Source organism: Scleropages formosus, chromosome 3 (assembly GCF_900964775.1).
Source record: "Scleropages formosus chromosome 3, fSclFor1.1, whole genome shotgun sequence".
NCBI classification, from domain to species: domain Eukaryota; kingdom Metazoa; phylum Chordata; class Actinopteri; order Osteoglossiformes; family Osteoglossidae; genus Scleropages; species Scleropages formosus.
Window position 1 is genome coordinate 15,128,163 of NC_041808.1, and position 17,703 is coordinate 15,145,865.

Here is a 17,703-nt window from a genome sequence, read left to right on the forward strand (position 1 = left end):
ACCAAGCTCTCTCAGGTGCTCAGTGGAAAGACTGTTGACGCCTTTGAGTGTGAAAGCAACTAGCAGTCAGTTGCACCACTGTCTGAAAAACCATCTACAAGTATGGGGACAGCTGGTAGTATAGCGGTTAGAGCTGCTGCCTTTGGACCCAAAGGCTGCATGTTCACATCCCACCTCCCCCGTAACACCCTTGAGCAAGGTACTTACCCTGAATTGCTCCAGTAAAATTATCCAGCTGAATAAATGGGTAAATAATTGTAAGTTGCACTGGACAAAAGCATCGATGTAAATGGAGAAAATTTCAAACCACTGGAAACCATCCAGGTCAAATCATCCCTCTGAGCTGACTGAAAGATGTTGCAGGAAGTCTCAGGATAACACCAAGGGATTTACAGGCAAGCCTTTTTCAAAGTGCATGAGTCAGCCATCTAAAAGAGACTTGCAAGTTTGCCCTTACATGCGAGTCCAAGGAAAAGATGGCTGTTCTTTCAAAAAAGAACAGAGATACATGACCGAAGTTTGCCAGAGAACACCTAGGCGGACATTACGACTACTGAACAGTGGACTCTGGATGGATGAGACACTGTCACAATGCCAGATGTCATGTTTGACAAAAACCAAGAGCTGCCCTTGACCAAAAGAACCTTGCATCAACCGTAAAACACGGTGGTGGAAGCATTATGGTTTAATGCTGCTTTTCTGCCTCAAGGCCTGGCCAGCCTGCCATCATAAAAATCATCCATGAATTCCACACTTTACCAGAAAGTACTTGAGGAGAATGTGAAGCCATCTGTCATAAAGCTGAAGCTGAACTGTAAGTGAACCTTGCAACAACAGCTCAAAGACATGTGTTTCAGGTGAAGTGATGACTCTAAATTGCTCATAGTGTGTAACTGCTCTGTGATGGATTGGGGTCCCACAACAGACAGGCTGTGGACCATGGCGACCCTATATTGGACAAGTGGTTATTGATTACTGATTGTTGAATAATGCATAGATTGATGAAGGGGGAAGTGTCCCATCCAAAGCTCAAGCAAGCCTAATGTACCCCCAGTATTAGTAACAACTTGTTAAATCCTGAAACACAAAAAAAAAAAAAAACCATTACAATTTTAAATGATTTAACCTAAACTGCCTAAAGACACTTATAAGACACTTCATTTGCAAAGATCATTTTATGAACCACACCGGCGGTTTCAGGGAATGGAGCCAGAGACCACTGTACGACACTACAGTGAATCAAACTCCATAAAAACATAACCTGGAATCAGTTATCATTCCTAATAAAAGTGGAGGACTTGCAGAGATTGTATTGAATAATATTTCCTTGGAAAGGTGATGTGAAAAACTGGCCTATCTTGTACTCTATAAAATATTGAGTGCTGCCTCTCTACCACCTCCTGATATAGCACTCGGCTGTAATTTTTATGCTGCCGGGAAAAGGTTACAAGATAAGATAAGAAACCTTCACAGGAGTCCCATTTACTTTCTCAGAATAACAATCATCTCCTCTGCTTTTCGCTGTCATTCAAATGAAGCAAACATGCTTAATTTCATCTGAAATGAGAATCAGATTATTCATCACAAATAAGTAATTTAAAAATAGGAGGACAGCGTGTCTACTGCAAAAGAAAAAAAAAAAAGAGAGAAACGAGTCTTTTATACTCTGTGCTTCATAAGGAAGCAGAGCCCCTTTTTTTATATGAAACAGGTTTGTCGGACGCAGCCCAGTTTGATGCTGTTGATGCACAGATTTCTTGAGAAACCGCAAATGCTGCCTCGTCACATTTCTGAGAAACATGTACATATTTAAGAATATCACTCTCCGGTCTTCTCGCCGTTTTCAAGTTCTGATCTATGTTGAAGGTGTGGATACACAGCTTGGCGCAGTGTACTAAATAAATGTTTCCCACCCTTTCATATAGAGGGAAGAGTCAGACAGACATTAGCTGATATCCTAGGAAATGTCTTACATCCTGTACTTGTACGCTATGTCTCTTCATATAAGGATCTGGAAAAGTTCAAGCTTGTACTCAGATTCAATTACTAAATTGTTTGACATCAAAGTCATCGTGAAGGAAACTCCCTTGATATCAATATCACTGGGGCAGGAGCCTCTGAACTCTGCACCTACTCACTAGAGGTTTCACTCATCTGCTGCTGGAGGGCTTCATTTTTTACATATTAAATTTACTTTTCTTAATGCCAACAAAATGCTCTTAGATCTGAAATGGAGCGAGTAGAAAAAATCCAATAATAAACTCACGAGATGAAAGGAAAAAGCCAGTAAGGTTGTCTCAACACGCTGAGAACGTTTGCCGCCCTCGTAGATGTTCACCGACAGCGCTATTCCTCGGAAGAAATTTGGGTTTTTGCGTCATCAGATTTCATGCTCTTAGGGATCAAAAATGTTAAGGAATGTTCACCTGCTAAAGCAAAGACATTAATATCATAAGGTATGGAAAGCAAGATAAAGGTACAATTATTTCACAGCATGACCCCATAATCAGTGAGACCCATATTAGCTCTTTCGGAAACAACACCTTAAGACATACTAAAAATTTTCCAACAAGGTATTGTTAAACTAACGTCATCGCGACAGGCAAAAGGTAAAAATATGGGATTCTGATCCTCTCCTCAAATGTTCACAGCGAGCAAAGTGCAGAAAGACATCTGCCATCCAGTAGCACGTTATAAATTCTGGGTCCTGACACAGACCTTTGACTAAACATTTATCCATTTTTAATTGTTTACCTTTATTTAGGCAAAACATTTGTCCAGAATGACTGGGATTGTTGCCCGATCAGCACCGAGCACAGTGTTACTCACTTACTGTATGATCGATTCAGGGTGAGCGAGTACAGCACAGTACAGCACAGTTACAGCACAATACAGCACCTACATCAAGGACACGAGCTGCACAGCACAGCAGGAGGGGGGACTCGAACCCAGAAACTCCACAGTGTGAGGCTGGAGGCCAAACACTAGGCTACCTGGCGTCCATTTATTTACTAAGTTGATAACGGTCTGGAATCTTCGCTCATCATTTCCATGCTGAAAAGACTAGTGGGAGAACACACACACACACACACACACACACACACACACACACACACACACAGAGAGAGTTCAAAACATGCTTCAACTAGTTGTTGTACGCAATTACCTACGCTTTTATTATTTATTATTATTATTACAGCGACGTACATCTTGAGCCGTGGCAGCTAAAAGTGAACGCGAACCTAAACTGCTCATCAACTACAGCCAGTGGATTTAAGTCTGTGCACGAACCGAGCATCGCTTTTTCCTTCCTTATAAACATGGTCTCACACACACACACACTTTTCTTTTCATCACTTCACGTTGCTCACACACAGGTTGTACGGGTCCTGCTAATTACCGCCACACGACGAGACATCGCGACGAACTATCGCGTGATGAGACACCCCAGCGAGCGGGCTACGCGTGTCGCTCTGAGCCTGCGGGAGAAGAGGAAGAGTCAGGAAGAGTGAGGGAGAGCAAAGCATCGCCGCGGCTCACGGGTCATTTCCATGGAGACGGCACGGCGATACCTCTTTGCGCCTGGCGGCAGCTCCCGGCCTCGCGATGAGCGCCGTGTCCCCGCACACCACGGCGGCGTCCCCCACGAGCGCGCAATCCGGGAGACTCTCGTCGGCCGGCAGCTCGAGCACGCGCAGCCCGAGCTCGTGCTTCAGCACGCCGATGTAGAGCTCGTGCTCGCGCTGCGCCTTGCTCACGTCCAGTTCGCCGCCGCTTCTCCTCTGGGCGCTTTTGGCGAAGGAGTCGGGAATCGCCCGCACGACCGCATGAGTGAAGTTCCCGAAATCTGTCATCAACCCAGCCATCTTTATGAATCTAAGCCTTCTACTACTAGTCTACTAATCAATCAATGTGTCGACAAATCTGCTGCCTGCAACACGCTTAAAACTTCCCCTAATTTGCAATGGACTGATTGAATTTGGTTGTCTTTTTAATAGTGCACGCTCACACTCTTCGCACATACAGGCTGGATGGGGACAGCGCTCGAGCGACGCGCGCCAACAAACAATCGCTTGCGCGCGCAGCAACAAACAGTCACGTGCGCGCGCGGCGGCGACCTGTCACGAGCTTCGCTTCCCGCGCTTCATTCACGGGCTCGGGCGTCGCTGCCTTTGCGGCGCAAGCAATGGCGACGCGGCCGTTTTAGCTTGTTCGCGAGCGCGTTGTTTCGGTCCCACGAGCTCAGCGGACGATGTAGGGAGTCCAGCGCACTTCGTAACAGTTAAAGGAGTTCGCAAACCCTGTCAAATTATAGTGCCTTATACTGATAATGTGACGAGTTCCATCACTGAAATGTGCAAAATAACTAAGCTAAGGCACGTCGTCTTCTGTTCAAGTTTTATTGTCATAAGTACAAGTGCTTCTCCACAGACTGTGAACAAAAAACAATAGATACTACTTAACAATAACAATAAACAATGCCACTAACAGTAACAATATTTGAGACTGATGGTAGCTTGAGAAGTATTTTGGGGGGTGTAAAAATATTACGACTAGTACGCAGTGGAGTTGTATGTGGCACATTCAATAAGTTCTGGCTGCCTTGTGGCCCTGCTGTGTTTGCAGGCCATGAGTAAGAAGAGCTCAGAATCTCATCACACAGCAGGCTGCACAAGCAGCGGGGCACGTGTCCTCTCGTCTCCCCTTGTTACAGCCGTGGATTGCAAAGTCAAATTTGTAAAAGAAGATAATGGCGTGTAACCGATGGCACGCGCTAAACAATGCCGCATCGATACAGCACAACTAACACATTGGATCATATCCCCTTCATAGAAATTCCCCCAGTGATGGTTCATCCCTTTTCTCAGAAACAAATGTACAAAAACATTATGTGATAATTTGCATAATCCACCTGAAAATGGTTCTGTAAAACAGCACTGTTCTAGAAAAATGACCCAGCATATGGGTGAAATGCATATTGATAAGACTGGATGGAAGAAAGCTGGGCTGAAACAGGCCTGTGTGAATTCTGTCCTGCACTGACCCAGCATAGTGTAACTTTTAACCCATTTCAGTTTTACTCCATTTTACTCCACCCCAAGGCTACCAGCTTGCCGCTTGTACTTTTTCCAATGTTTTACAATGTTTTGTAAGAGCCTGGGAAAAGCCATACTTACTACCTTTGGATGAAACGCAGCAGGGAAACCCGTGTATTTATTTTTAAAAAAAGTTAGGTTATCATGGTCATATGATAATTCAAATTAGGTACGTTGCTAAACAAGAATACGGCAAATTCAATAAAGACTATGTCTGGGGTTTCTCATACTTGCAAACCGCAGACTGATCTGCCTTGTCCTGGTTCAAGGTCAAAGCTGTAAATGCGAACGCATATTTACACTGTTTGCTTTACACTGCTGTGGACAACTCTTAACACTTGGCACTGCGCATTAGAACTTCTCCTGCTACAGTCTCCTGTATTCTTCGTGAACGGATTTCATGACTTCTCTGTAGGCTGGGGAAGATGCAAGGATTTGTGACTAATTTATTTCCAAAAACTTGCCAGGGCATATGTGATCTGCTCAATCTCAGTGTGATATTCTAGCAAAGGGCTTCAGATCTTCCACACCATGCTGTGTTCATACATCCCTGGCTGTATGGGGAGGCTCAGCAGCCTCACAGAATGCTCTGGTGTTGTCTACTTTAACACACTTCTAAGTTTATGCTTCAGAAATGAACTTCCTAATGTTTTATGTGCTTTTTCTGTGAGATCTGTTGCCATGTTTTGCATAAATGCATGGCACATGCCACCCAAGTCCATTTTAAAGGTGGTTGTATCAAGGAAGTGAACCTGACCTTACTCTGAAAAATTCGAAAGCTCAACAGTATTGATATAGTAAAGACGATACCGACATATAGTAAAGATGATAATGACAACGATATAGTAAAGTTGTGAATTTGAGTTTTGGAGCAATGAGCTTTATGATTTATTTCTTTTGTTTTTTTAATTATCTCATTTTGAACTGGAAACTACTCTGAAACAAAAAAAAATATGTATTAACTGCCATTTTCACGCAGTATACATGTTTTGGTCAGATACTCAGTAAGGATTTCTGAGAAATACGGAACTGAGATGATGTAGATTTACACAGATGTATTTACATAGTTACAAGTTCTTTCAGATGGCTGACTGCTGGAATGTGTGCACTTTATAAATTACGCTGAACCTTATGTGTCGAGTAAAGGCATTTTCCATGGTGCCATGTACGGAAGACTCAGTCAACCCTGAATGGAATTTTCCTTCAGGCATCCCTGAGCACATTCTTCCACACCCCAGGACTGCTGTTTGTCTTTTCTTGTTCCAGATCCACTCAATTATTCTGACTGGCTCAAGCATTCCAAGATCCCAAACAGTCCATCCACCCCCCGATCCCAACACTTCTGTAAACATTTTTACACAGTTTTCGTTTTATAAACATATCTGGGATATTTTGGTTTAAATAATCAAGTGTCATCATAGTTCAACGGAAGACCACCAGGTGTTGAGGAAAAAAAAGTGCAGAAAAGGAGTCCAGCGCTCAACACCTGCTATAGACTTTCCAAAGAACACTTACTTCAAGTTTCTGTCATACAGGAAAAAATGTAAACATAATTGTGCTCCACACGGCAAATTTCAAAAGCACCAGCTCTATTCAGTTTCCCTGTCACTATTTTACAACTTTTATAAATTAGACTTAGCTTTAATTTAAAATACAATCTGCCAAAACTATTCAATGGGGATAATGTGTGTTTCCAAACTTTGTTATATCAGTCACACAGTTACCAAGGAATCCCAGGGAAGTATACATTCAATACTAACATCCAGTTAAACATAAACCATGACACTATTCTTAGCAATATCCTTCCTCTGCTCTAAACATTACGAATAAACTTTAAGTTTCGCAGAGCATAAAACAAAGTAGGAAGGCCCAGCTGCCATCGAACATTAGAAAACACATTAATATCCGGTACAGGAAGATTAAAGTCTTTTGAGTCTGTTCATCGCTGCACTATTACCCTCCCACCTCCTTTAAAAAGGTTCATTGTCAAAAATTTCCACTGGAGAATAATGCACGTATCTTATATCATATAAATATCGGAATAAATTGGATAGGAAAGACAAGAAACCTCTATTTGCTTCAAAATGAATCCACATTGTATGTGAAGTCAAAGAAAGGTCTTTCCTGGGACACAGGACAGTCCATTGCTGGGGAAAACATCCCTTTTAGGTGGACGACCATGCACATAGCACGGCCACATGCGACAATCCAAAGGACACCTGCCGCACGGTCATTTCATATAGCTGTGAGTCAGATGAGGCACCGGATATGAGAGGTCAAATCACGGTTAACATGTAGGACAGAGCGTGGTAACTGGCTACGTACCATAGCACCTGAACCGCTTTAGAATTCCACTTACTCAAGGCCAAAAAAGCTGCATAATTCTGCTGAAACAAAGAAGTAAACAAGGGGATTACGCTCAGTTCTGTTCAGTTTACTTCTGCCTGATGCCTTTTGCAACAGGTTCCCTCGTTTAACATGAAGGAGATTTTTAAAAAAAAAAAAAAAAAAAAAAACAAGTGACATTACTGGTAATTACAGGACATTTTCTAAAACTGTACGGACAAATCCAGAAGGCAAGTAATGTAGCTCCATGAAGGTCTGCTGAGGTAGAAAAAAAGGAAGGTAAGTGCCAAAACAATAAGTCAAGAAGTCTAAACAAGTAGAAGTGACACTGGATGCCATTGCAGTAAATATGACTTCACTGGTGTGTAGCAAAGGAGAGTTATTTTCGGAAAGTTAATCATCATTATCCAAGCCGGCATTGCCAAGCGGACTCTGCTGCTGGTGTTTCGATTTCATCTGACAGTGACCCAGATAAACTATAGACTACTTATTGGAACACCAACATGTCCGATGGAGTTACACACAAGTAGTGTAAGCGCACGGTAGACGCGCGGCTTTTACACTGGCTGGACACGCCCCCTTTTGTGGCCACGAGCCCGGGGTTGAAGATCCGTGAGGGGGGGGGGGGAAGCCATCAGTAAACTGATACCTCAAAATAATCATGACAGAAGTGGGGCAGATTCTGAACGAAGTGTCTGGAAACACACCTCACTGTACATCGAGGGGAGTGTCGAGCAAACCACACACACAACTGTCTGTGAGACAATTCACAGAGACTGATGCAGACCTCGACTTCATAGCTTTATTTTAAAAAATTAATAATAATAATAATAAAAGTCCCGCGCGAAGCCGTAGCACAGGCAGGGAAGTAGCGGAGCGCCACAACGCGTACACTGTTTTTTTACAGTACCGTAACGGGCCGAAAGCAGCCCCTCCGTCACTTACTCTCAGGGTCTTTACACCACGTGGCTCCCGTCACTAGACTAATGAATTTGAAAAGCATAAAAGTGTTCCGTAAAAAATGATGAATACATAATTAATTTGACAGTTTGATACGTGTAAGAACGTGACGTGTTCGGGAAGCTTAGAGTTACAGAGAGGTAAATTACAGTGTGCTGTATGTGTATATATGAAATGGTGCTTTCGGTCACTCACTGCATACCACCATCTAGTGTTTTGATATGGAAACAAGGTCTAAATAACTAGACCCGTGAAAGAGACCCTTCGTCCGCCCCTGGGTTCCACTGACACCGCGCTGCAGTCGCGTCGTGTCGGACCCTCGGCAGCCAACGCTCGGGGCTCAGTGAGGGTCTTCGCTCAAAACGTGGTTGCCACATGACATGCATATGTCATAGATGAGCTGCTAAGTGTCAGCACGGCACAGTGACAGTGGCGTCCGATCGATCCGAGCAGTAAACGGACGCAAGAAAGAACAGGAGGAGAATAAAAGCGATCATCAACGGAGTTCGAACTCACCTGAACTGCTCATCATCATCCCTCCCCTCCACCTGGAGGCACCGTAACCGGCCGAGTCCCGGAGAGTCAGCGTGTTCTTTTTAAGTTCATTCATGGCCAGTCCTCTGTTTTCGCCACAACAAACACGAACTATAATGATGTGAAAACCGAACGGATCCTCACTAAGTCACTCATTCACTAAGTCAGTCGCTCCGCCAGCGCGCGCCCGCTCTGCACCGCGAGCGCGGCACGAAATTTCAGTCAGTCGCCGCTTCTCCTGCTCAAGTCCGGCTTCAAACTTTTTTATCTTAAGAATTTCACAGGAATGTCACTTATTTGAGCCCCGGTGAAAAGGAGACCCGACCACTTTGCAATTTTTTTCCTCCCCAAAGCAACATCTTATATGTGGAAAATTGGATCAGTGCTGTGTGCGAGTGTGTGTGTGTGTGTGTGTGTGAGTGTGTGTTCTTTCCGAACTGTGATGGACAGACTGCGTGAAAAGTAAATTAACCCAAGAAAAGCGAAGGAATTTCCTGTATGTGGAACATATTTAACAAGCCTTTAAGCTGTCAGGAATGCTTTGTGGTTGTCTAAGTGAACTGGAAATATGTTAATAATGTAGGCTACTGCCATACCTAATATGGTAATATTGTTACGTCTAGAGTCTGCTCCCCATCTGGAATTGCTTAGTACAATGGAATAAAGAGGATATCGGGCCAAAAATAGAAGCTGTAAACTCTATATTCCCATCGTCTTCTCTGGAAAACATTTAAAGAACTTCACCTAAGGCGAACACTACCTTTCCAGCCTGAAACATGCCGCATTTTTAACAATGGGCCAATCTCATATTTTTACTCAGATAAATAAGCAAGCGAGGGATTCCTGTTCTGAACGTTTCAACACATAAAGCCAAAGGCTTCAGTACAATTCAGCTACACGAGCCAACACGACCTCTGATAAAATATCACTAAAATGTTATTGTAAAGCATTCATTGCTTAGAAAATGGTTTTTTTTCGTTAAAAAAATGCACAACTTTGCCGATAACGGAAAATATAAAACAAAGCAGAGATGAACACACGATAAAAGAAAAGTATTCTCCCGTCTCGTTAAGGATGTTGTGTGCATCAAAGAACTGTGACAGTTCGGCGTAATAAAATTGGGAGATTTGTCGTGAACTTTTGACCTGAAGAAAAAAAAAATGCACAGTAAGAAATACGTGTTTGTGTAAACGGGTGTTATTTCAAACTTAGAATGAAGAAGAGCGGGATGTGAAAAGAGCTTAAGACTTCGCTCGGCACGGGGGGGGGGGGGGGGGGGAGACTCATTTAAGATGAAAAAAAAGCCAGAGCAGTGAGACAGGGTGGTGCTCCGCTTGGAAAACGCGCCAAGACACATTCCTCGCATAGTTTGGGAGCAGCGGAACGGAGCGGTGCGCTACGTCAGCCCCCGGCGCGCGCTATAAAAGGAGCGTCGCGAGCAGCTCCTCTACAGTCCGCAACGGGAAGGTGGTCTTCTGTCAGAGGCACCGCGAAGCAGAGCAGAGGACTAGCAGTGCTACTCGTTTCTCCTCACCGCTGCGCAAAAGAGAAGAAAAAAAGAGCGAACATGTCCGCTTTCATGTTTGCCGTCGTCGTCTTTGGAAGTTTCATCTTGGTAAGTTCTTTTCAAGTTTATCATTACTTTTCTACTGAAATTCTGTCGTAACAATGCTGCTGTCCCCGTAGTTCCCACACTACTAGTCTAGTGTAGTGGAAGCGTTGCTCGTCGTATTGTCCACTCTTACTGCGAGCGGAAACTCGTTTACAGTCGCTTCTTCTTCCCGCCTGAGGTGGTAGCAATACTAATAATCACTTGCTGTCGCTTTCCTCAGGCGTCCTCCTCGTGCCCCGCCGAATGCTCGTGTCCGCGAGACGTGCCGAAGTGCGCGCCGGGGGTGAGCCTCGTGCTGGACGGCTGCGGCTGCTGCAGGGTGTGCGCGCGGCAGCTGAACGAAGACTGCAGTAGGACGGAGCCGTGCGACCACACCAAGGGGCTCGAGTGCAACTTCGGCGCCAGCTTCGGAGCCGCCAAAGGCATTTGTCGAGGTACGGCAAGTCGGCTATTGGCTAGTGCAGAGCATGACGGGAAAACCCGTCATGGCCAGGCATAGCAGTGCTGGATGTGGGTAGCGCACGGGCACAGTCCTGAAATGCGGCGCTCTGTCTATATTCATCTGAGCTCCGTCTGTCAAATATGCACCACGTGATTGCACGCGTGTGCCACCTGATTCCGAACTCAGGGCACCAAGACAAGTGATCAGTCTAACTTATTGTTTGAGGGCTTGAACACTGAAATATTATCGTCAAAGTGCACAGGTGAGAGGAGGAAGGGCAGCAGAACACGCAGGTTCACCATTTATCCTCACCTGTCTTCCACAGCCAAGTCGGAAGGAAGACCGTGCGAATACAACAGCAAGATCTACCAAAACGGCGAGAGCTTCCAGCCCAACTGCAAGCACCAGTGCACGTGCATCGACGGGGCTGTGGGTTGCATCCCCCTCTGCCCCCAGGAGCTGTCCCTGCCGAACCTGGGCTGTGCCAACCCGCGCCTGGTGAAGGTAGCCGGACAGTGCTGCGAAGAGTGGGTGTGTGACGAAGGCAAGGGGGTGGACATCTTCAGCAAGGAAAGCGGCACGGATGAGTCAGAGAATGACCTCACCAACAGAAATGAGCTCATTGCCCTCGTGAAAGGGGGACTCAAGTCTCTACCTGGTGAGTAGCCTTCCAAGCACAACTTGCATGTTCACCCTTTTTCCACCAGCTCTGCTGTAACACTTCATCAGGAAGCAAGAGCGCTTAGTTAATGACTGCTGTTATTGTCGGGTAGCTTTCAGAATCCAGCCCGAGGGTTACATGTTCGAGACTGAAAAGTGCATCATCCAGACCACAGCGTGGTCTCAGTGCTCCAAGACCTGTGGCACCGGCATTTCCACCAGGGTCACCAACAACAACAGTGAATGCAAACTGGTGAAGGAGACGCGCATCTGCGAGATCAGGCCTTGCAGCCAGTTATCGTACTCCACTTTTAAGGTACGCAGAATGTCCACGTCTGGGTAAAACAGCCCAAATGCACTTAAATGGTAAGTCTCCAGTAGCAGAAAGTATTGGCTAACATATTTGCTTTTTTTTTTTTTTTTTTTTTTTTCTTCTCCCCAGAAGGGAAAGAAGTGTAGCAGAACCAACAAATCCAGCAAGCCCGTAAGGTTCACATACGCCGGCTGTTCCAGCCTGAAGAAGTACCGTCCAAAGTACTGTGGGTCCTGTGTGGACGGCCGGTGCTGCAGCCCTCTGCAGACCAGAACGGTCCGTGTCAAGTTCCGCTGCGAAGACGGTGACACCTTCAACAAGAACGTCATGATGATCCAGTCATGCAAGTGCAACTTCAACTGCCCCAACACCGAGGCCCCCTACCCCTTTTACAGACTCTTCAATGACATCCACAAGTTTAGGGACTGAGTTGTCCCGAGTCCCTGGGAAACATCATTGCTGACTGCAGAGTCTGAGATCCAGGGACCTGCTCCATATTCAAAACTGATTTCAATCGCCTTTATGTCCAAATTCCTAAGGAATAGTGGATATCATGAAGGCTATAATACGAAGTGCACTGTTAAGCTGGATACACTTTCAGCATTATTTCCTTCTAAAGACTTGCTTCGTAATACTGGAGCATTATTTCGGTAGCTTCATTATGGAGCAGTATGTAATTATGTCTGTAAAATTGAGTTGGTAATACTTAAGACTTGCTGTGTATATTGTTTTGCAAATACATCAAAGGACCCAACATTGTAATGTCTTTGTATTTATGCATATGTGTATAAATACACATAACATGTAATCTGACTTTTTGAAGATGCAACATTTAAATTGTTCGTGCTCACATTCCTTTTTTGATGTGGACTAATCTGTTCATATTTTGTGGCAGCTATAAAATTACTTTTCCATTAGAACATTGAAAGTGGTGATGATGTGTTTAAGAATTAATGAATGTTGTTCTATTTATCAAAGTGTAGCTACTTTATTTGAATACTAAATGCCATACTGGAATAAATTGTAAAAGAATTTAATTTTATATGTTATAAATAAAAGATTTATTTATGAAAAGTCATCCAAGTAAAACCCTTCTGCATCACTTCAGCTTATTCTGAGTATAACATTACACCGGTCCTTTAGAAAACACAAGGGGGTTTTTATGTACAAATACTTCTTCAAATCTTGACTTTGAGAAATACTGCATTCACATGAGCCTGAACTCAAAAGTTCGTAAGTCACCCCATGCTAAGATGAGGGTTAGGAAAGGAAAAGCTCTAGTTTCTGAATGAGCTTTCATGCATTTAAATAAGTGAAAATGCTCAAAGGTAAAGATGAGTTGCACACCTGAGATTAAAGTTACAATGGATTATTGGTCAGTCCAGGTAAAAGTGCACAGGTGAGTGTGACGGCTGCTCCGTGGACCACAGATGTGCCTGAGGGCACATCTTCAGGTTGGTCACCTACTGAAAACATACTGAAACCTCAAGGTTCCTTCTTGGGATGTAGGAGAGGAGAAGGGCAAATGAACAGCATTGTCCAGACAAAAGAGCTGCTCCAAACTCACCAGTAAATAGAGGGGCATGGGCTGCGCACCTCTCATTTACATTCTTGCCATGTCCACCAAACAAATGGGTGGAATGAAAAAAAATCCAGCTCAACACTGACACTTTCCTGGTATAAACCCGATGCATGGAGAAAAGGAGCCGAGAAACACGTAATATCCCTCCAACACCGATGTGCCCGAAAATGTACCTCCGCTAATTACATCACTCTTTAACAAAACACTGTTTATATGACAAAGTCATTAACATTTAAGGTTCATTAAATGTACCTAACAGGGTATAAATGAGCATTACAGCATGCTGGAAGCTACGGCAACCTTATGTCATGTGTTTTACTGTTTTCCTGTCTATTACTCAAAAGTTGAAATTCAGTGTTAGTGAGAACCTCAGCAAAAAGGAATTTTTACAGCTCTCCATAGGAGCGGAACACAGCCCGGCAGAGCGCCACCTGGTGCTGGTCTCAGTAATCAAATACCTTCCTCAACTCCATCACTACAGTCAACATAAGGCATCCAAGTCTTGAAACATCTCTTTCCCAGTAGAATCAGTAAACTACTGCTAAGGGATGTAGTAATACTTAACATAAAATTATCATTATTATTATGTCAAGGATATAATACTGGCCCGCTGTGTGGTGGGTCTGGGGTTTGAGTCCTGCTTGAGGTACCTTGTGATGGACGCCGGGGTTAGGCGCCGACTTGCTGAGACCCCTCTCTGGACAAGCGATTGTAAACATTGTGTGTGTATAATAATACTTTATATCACACCTTTAAAAGCTACTTCTTACAGGCCTTACCAGGAAAGAAATAAAGAGTTTTTTTTTTTTTAAAAAAATAAATAATTTCTAAAGAAAATCAAGAAACTAAGGGCTTGGGCGGGTCCTGCTCTCTGGTCGGTCTGGGGTTCGAGTCCCGCTTGCAGTCCAGCCTTATGCCCAAGAAGGGTCTGAAAACTCACCTCCTCCAGACCCATTTTGCCCAAGATCTCTCCAGCTCATGTATGGCGTAAAAGTTCATGCACGGTAACCTCATGATCTTCCCCAGATAACCCTTTACACAGCCGCTACTCCGGCATTGTATGTGATTTTTTGTTTGTGTACCTTATTCTTTAAAAAAATCTTTTTTTTTGGTAGTAGGTGATTAGGAGGAGGACTGATCTATCCTGTGTTTTATGCACCTACTCGAGCGATGAACATTGGTGCATCAAGGTAACAAACTAGGTTTACTTGAGAGTCACATGTCTGCAGCTGTGTGTCTTTCTCTTCATGTAATGTACAAAGTGTTTTTGCTGAGATGTACATCACTTTGGAGAAAAGCGCCTGCTAAATGAATAAATGTAAATGTAATATGTAAATGTCTTGCCAGATTAGGCTCCGGTTCGCTGCGACCCGGCTTGGGACAAGTGGTCTTAATCTGTGTGTGTGTGTGTGAAATTAAAATATGACATCCACAAAAGACAACAAAACAATGTAAAAGGATCATAACAGTTAAACTAATGATGGTAGAAATTCACAACAGCTGATAGTATAGTGGCTTTAAAGGAAACCAGCACCCACAGAGGTACATCTGCACCACCTCTTCCTCCTTTTCTCTTGCTTGTGAGCTTCATACAAAACAGGATTGAGAGGTGCAGTAAAAGACGTCTGCTGTTTTCCATTTGAACAGGAAGCAAACCTGCTTTTACATGTAAATAACTCACTGTTTGGGCCACATCTGAGTCAACAGCTGTTTGTAAGTCAAAACCCGATGTTTTCTATCAGGACGACAACTTGAGTCCACTGAATACTGGGAAACGCCAAAAGTCCCAGAAACCCTGCAGCCCTCAATAGACACAGCATATAGGTACATCAGTCCTTCAGGACAAATTTATTTCTATCCTATGAGCTGAACTTCCCGTCAGATTCCACATGAGTTGCCTAAACCTGTTGCAGACTGTGTGTTGACTCCAAAACTTTGAGGAGGACCATTCATTCCATGTATTTCACTACACACACACGCAGCACAACGCTTCAGTAAGCAGAGGAGTATATCTACACATCTGTAATGATCTCCTGTCCCATCACTGAAGTTCATTGTCATGGAAACTAAGTAAGCAAATGCTTCCTTACTGCACATTATGGACTACTTACACACACACGGCATAGTTCTCCATCAGACGAGGCCAAGTGCACTTCTTCACAAAGCTTAATAGGCAGCGTAAAGCTTAAAAATAGCAAAACCACGGTAACCATTGGGAATAAATAACTCTTAAGAACGAATGTGACCGGTTGCCTCCTTTGTTTACAAAAGGTTGACTGGAACTTTCTCTGAACTGAGCCCATCAAAACCCCTGCAATGTAAGATTACCACAGCAGAGAGAAGAATTGGAACAACATATGGTGCTCTTCAGCATACAGTCCTTTAACATGAGAAGCTCTTGGCGCAGTGCTGGAACTTCTGAACAGCCGTTTTCATAAAACGAAGTTACTCAAACCATAAATCAAGTGAAACTGGAAGAGCAATCCTAAAATTATAAAAAGTCTCTAAAAATAGTAATTTTTACAAAAGTACTAAATATATGAAAATATAGGTTTTGATGTGTGAAATATAGCAGGTGAACAGTAAAGCCACATTCCAGACAGAGCTCAAGTCACAGCCAGGACACACTAGCCTGAAAGCATTTGCTGAGTAAAAAGATGTTGCATAATTCAAAATTAAAGGACACCTGGATGACTAAAAAGAGCAAGATGACTTCTATCCAAACTCCAGCATTTTTTTAACGCAAAGTAAAACCAACTCTCGGAAAATCATATAAACGCTAATATTTTTCTGGCTTGTCTTTGTAGGTTTGTTATATAAGAGTTCATTTTTAGAGTTCTAGTATTCTGCAGATGTGGTTTTGCTGAATATTTACAGCAAAATGGAAATCTAAACACAGACGGAAAGCATGTGCTGTGTGCTCCCCTCTGTTGACAATTTTCATGTTGGCCTTTTTTGTTTTTCTTTTTTTTTTTTTTTTTGCCCTTTGTAATGTTATCCAGTGCCCTGTGAACCAGAACGTGCCTGGGTGCAGGGTGGACATATTCCAGCAAATTCCTATGGCTCGTTTCTGCGTTTGTAATGCCACCACCCTCATTAGGACTCCAAACTATCTTCAGTGATGAAAAGCCCCCCCCAGTGCTAGTCCAATTATATTTCATTCCAAAGGTAATCATGCATCACATATGATTTGAAAAGCTGGTAATGGGGTCAATAGATGAGTATGGTGAGGTTTTTTTTTTTCTTTTTTCTTTCAAATAAGGGGGAAGGGGGGAGTAAGTAGCATGAACACAGACGTTTCAATAACAAACCCAAGCTTGGGGCGAATACCGCAGTTGCCAGCCTACTGCATGAGCGGCTTTGGCAATTCAAACTTTGGCAAGTCTTGTTTAGGAAGCTGCGGGTACCGTAGCAACCACAAAGAAGAGCATATCTGGCAGAAGAGCAATAAAACCACCTCACAGAAGAAAAAAAAAGCTGCACTCTAAAACTCCCAACTGTTCTCCTGGTGCAATTATATAATTGCAGTCGTGTCGCTGATTCTAATATGCTTTAACTTAAGCACTGCGCTCACATTCCCTTTCTACCACATGTAAGTTGTTTTTGGCGTATCATCATCCATGACTAAAAATACCTCCTATTAAAGTAAGTCCCAGAGGCCGTTGTTCCATAGAGGTGTTGGGTAATCAGTAATTTGGACAGTTTTTACAGGGGAAGATTAAACGGCAGAGAATGGGTTTAAAAAGGCGAAAGCTGTACTGCATGTGAACTGGGTATTGGCGTGTCTGTTTAATGTTGCTTTTTAAGAGATGCACCCTTAAAGCTCTGCTTCTTCTGTTTTTCAAAGCTGCTAATGGAAAGTCATGGTAGGTTGCATTTCCCTGTATTAGTTGCACGTTGTAAACGCAGCATGGCTTGTCCTCTAAGCAGGGAAAGTCAAAGTGTGTTTACGGCCACAGCATTCTTCTGATCTTAGCGCATGTTCTCCTGTTTGCTGCTGTGCCCAGGACTGGGATGGCGGTCTTATTTACAGCGCAAGGGTACTAATATTGAAAATATCAAAGCATGGACTGCATGACTCCCAGTGAACCATTATGTTCGGATCACAGGACTGTTTAGAACTCATGGGCATGCCACAGTCCCGCAGAAAAGTACATC

The 17,703-nt window shown here is 43.7% G+C and overlaps 2 protein-coding genes across 3 annotated transcripts in view; one reads left to right on the forward strand and one right to left on the reverse strand.

The window, feature by feature from the left end:
• Positions 1-4,175, reverse strand: part of LOC108935167 (N(G),N(G)-dimethylarginine dimethylaminohydrolase 1-like) — a 47,073-nt gene extending 42,898 nt beyond the window's left edge. For both annotated transcript variants that reach the window (XM_029250195.1, XM_029250194.1), the window contains exon 1: positions 3,573-4,175. In XM_029250195.1, coding sequence (XP_029106028.1) covers positions 3,573-3,866 — 294 coding nt within the window. In that variant the 5' untranslated portion in view covers positions 3,867-4,175. The remainder of the gene's footprint in view (positions 1-3,572) is intronic.
• A 6,196-nt stretch (positions 4,176-10,371) lies between these two features.
• ccn1 (cellular communication network factor 1) lies at positions 10,372-12,878 on the forward strand. Its single transcript, XM_018753157.2, has 5 exons — positions 10,372-10,551; positions 10,769-10,982; positions 11,316-11,648; positions 11,764-11,966; positions 12,093-12,878. Exons 1-5 carry the CDS (start codon positions 10,504-10,506, stop codon positions 12,390-12,392), a joined length of 1,098 nt encoding a protein of 365 aa, XP_018608673.1. The 5' UTR covers positions 10,372-10,503; the 3' UTR covers positions 12,393-12,878.
• The last annotated feature ends 4,825 nt before the right edge of the window (positions 12,879-17,703 follow it).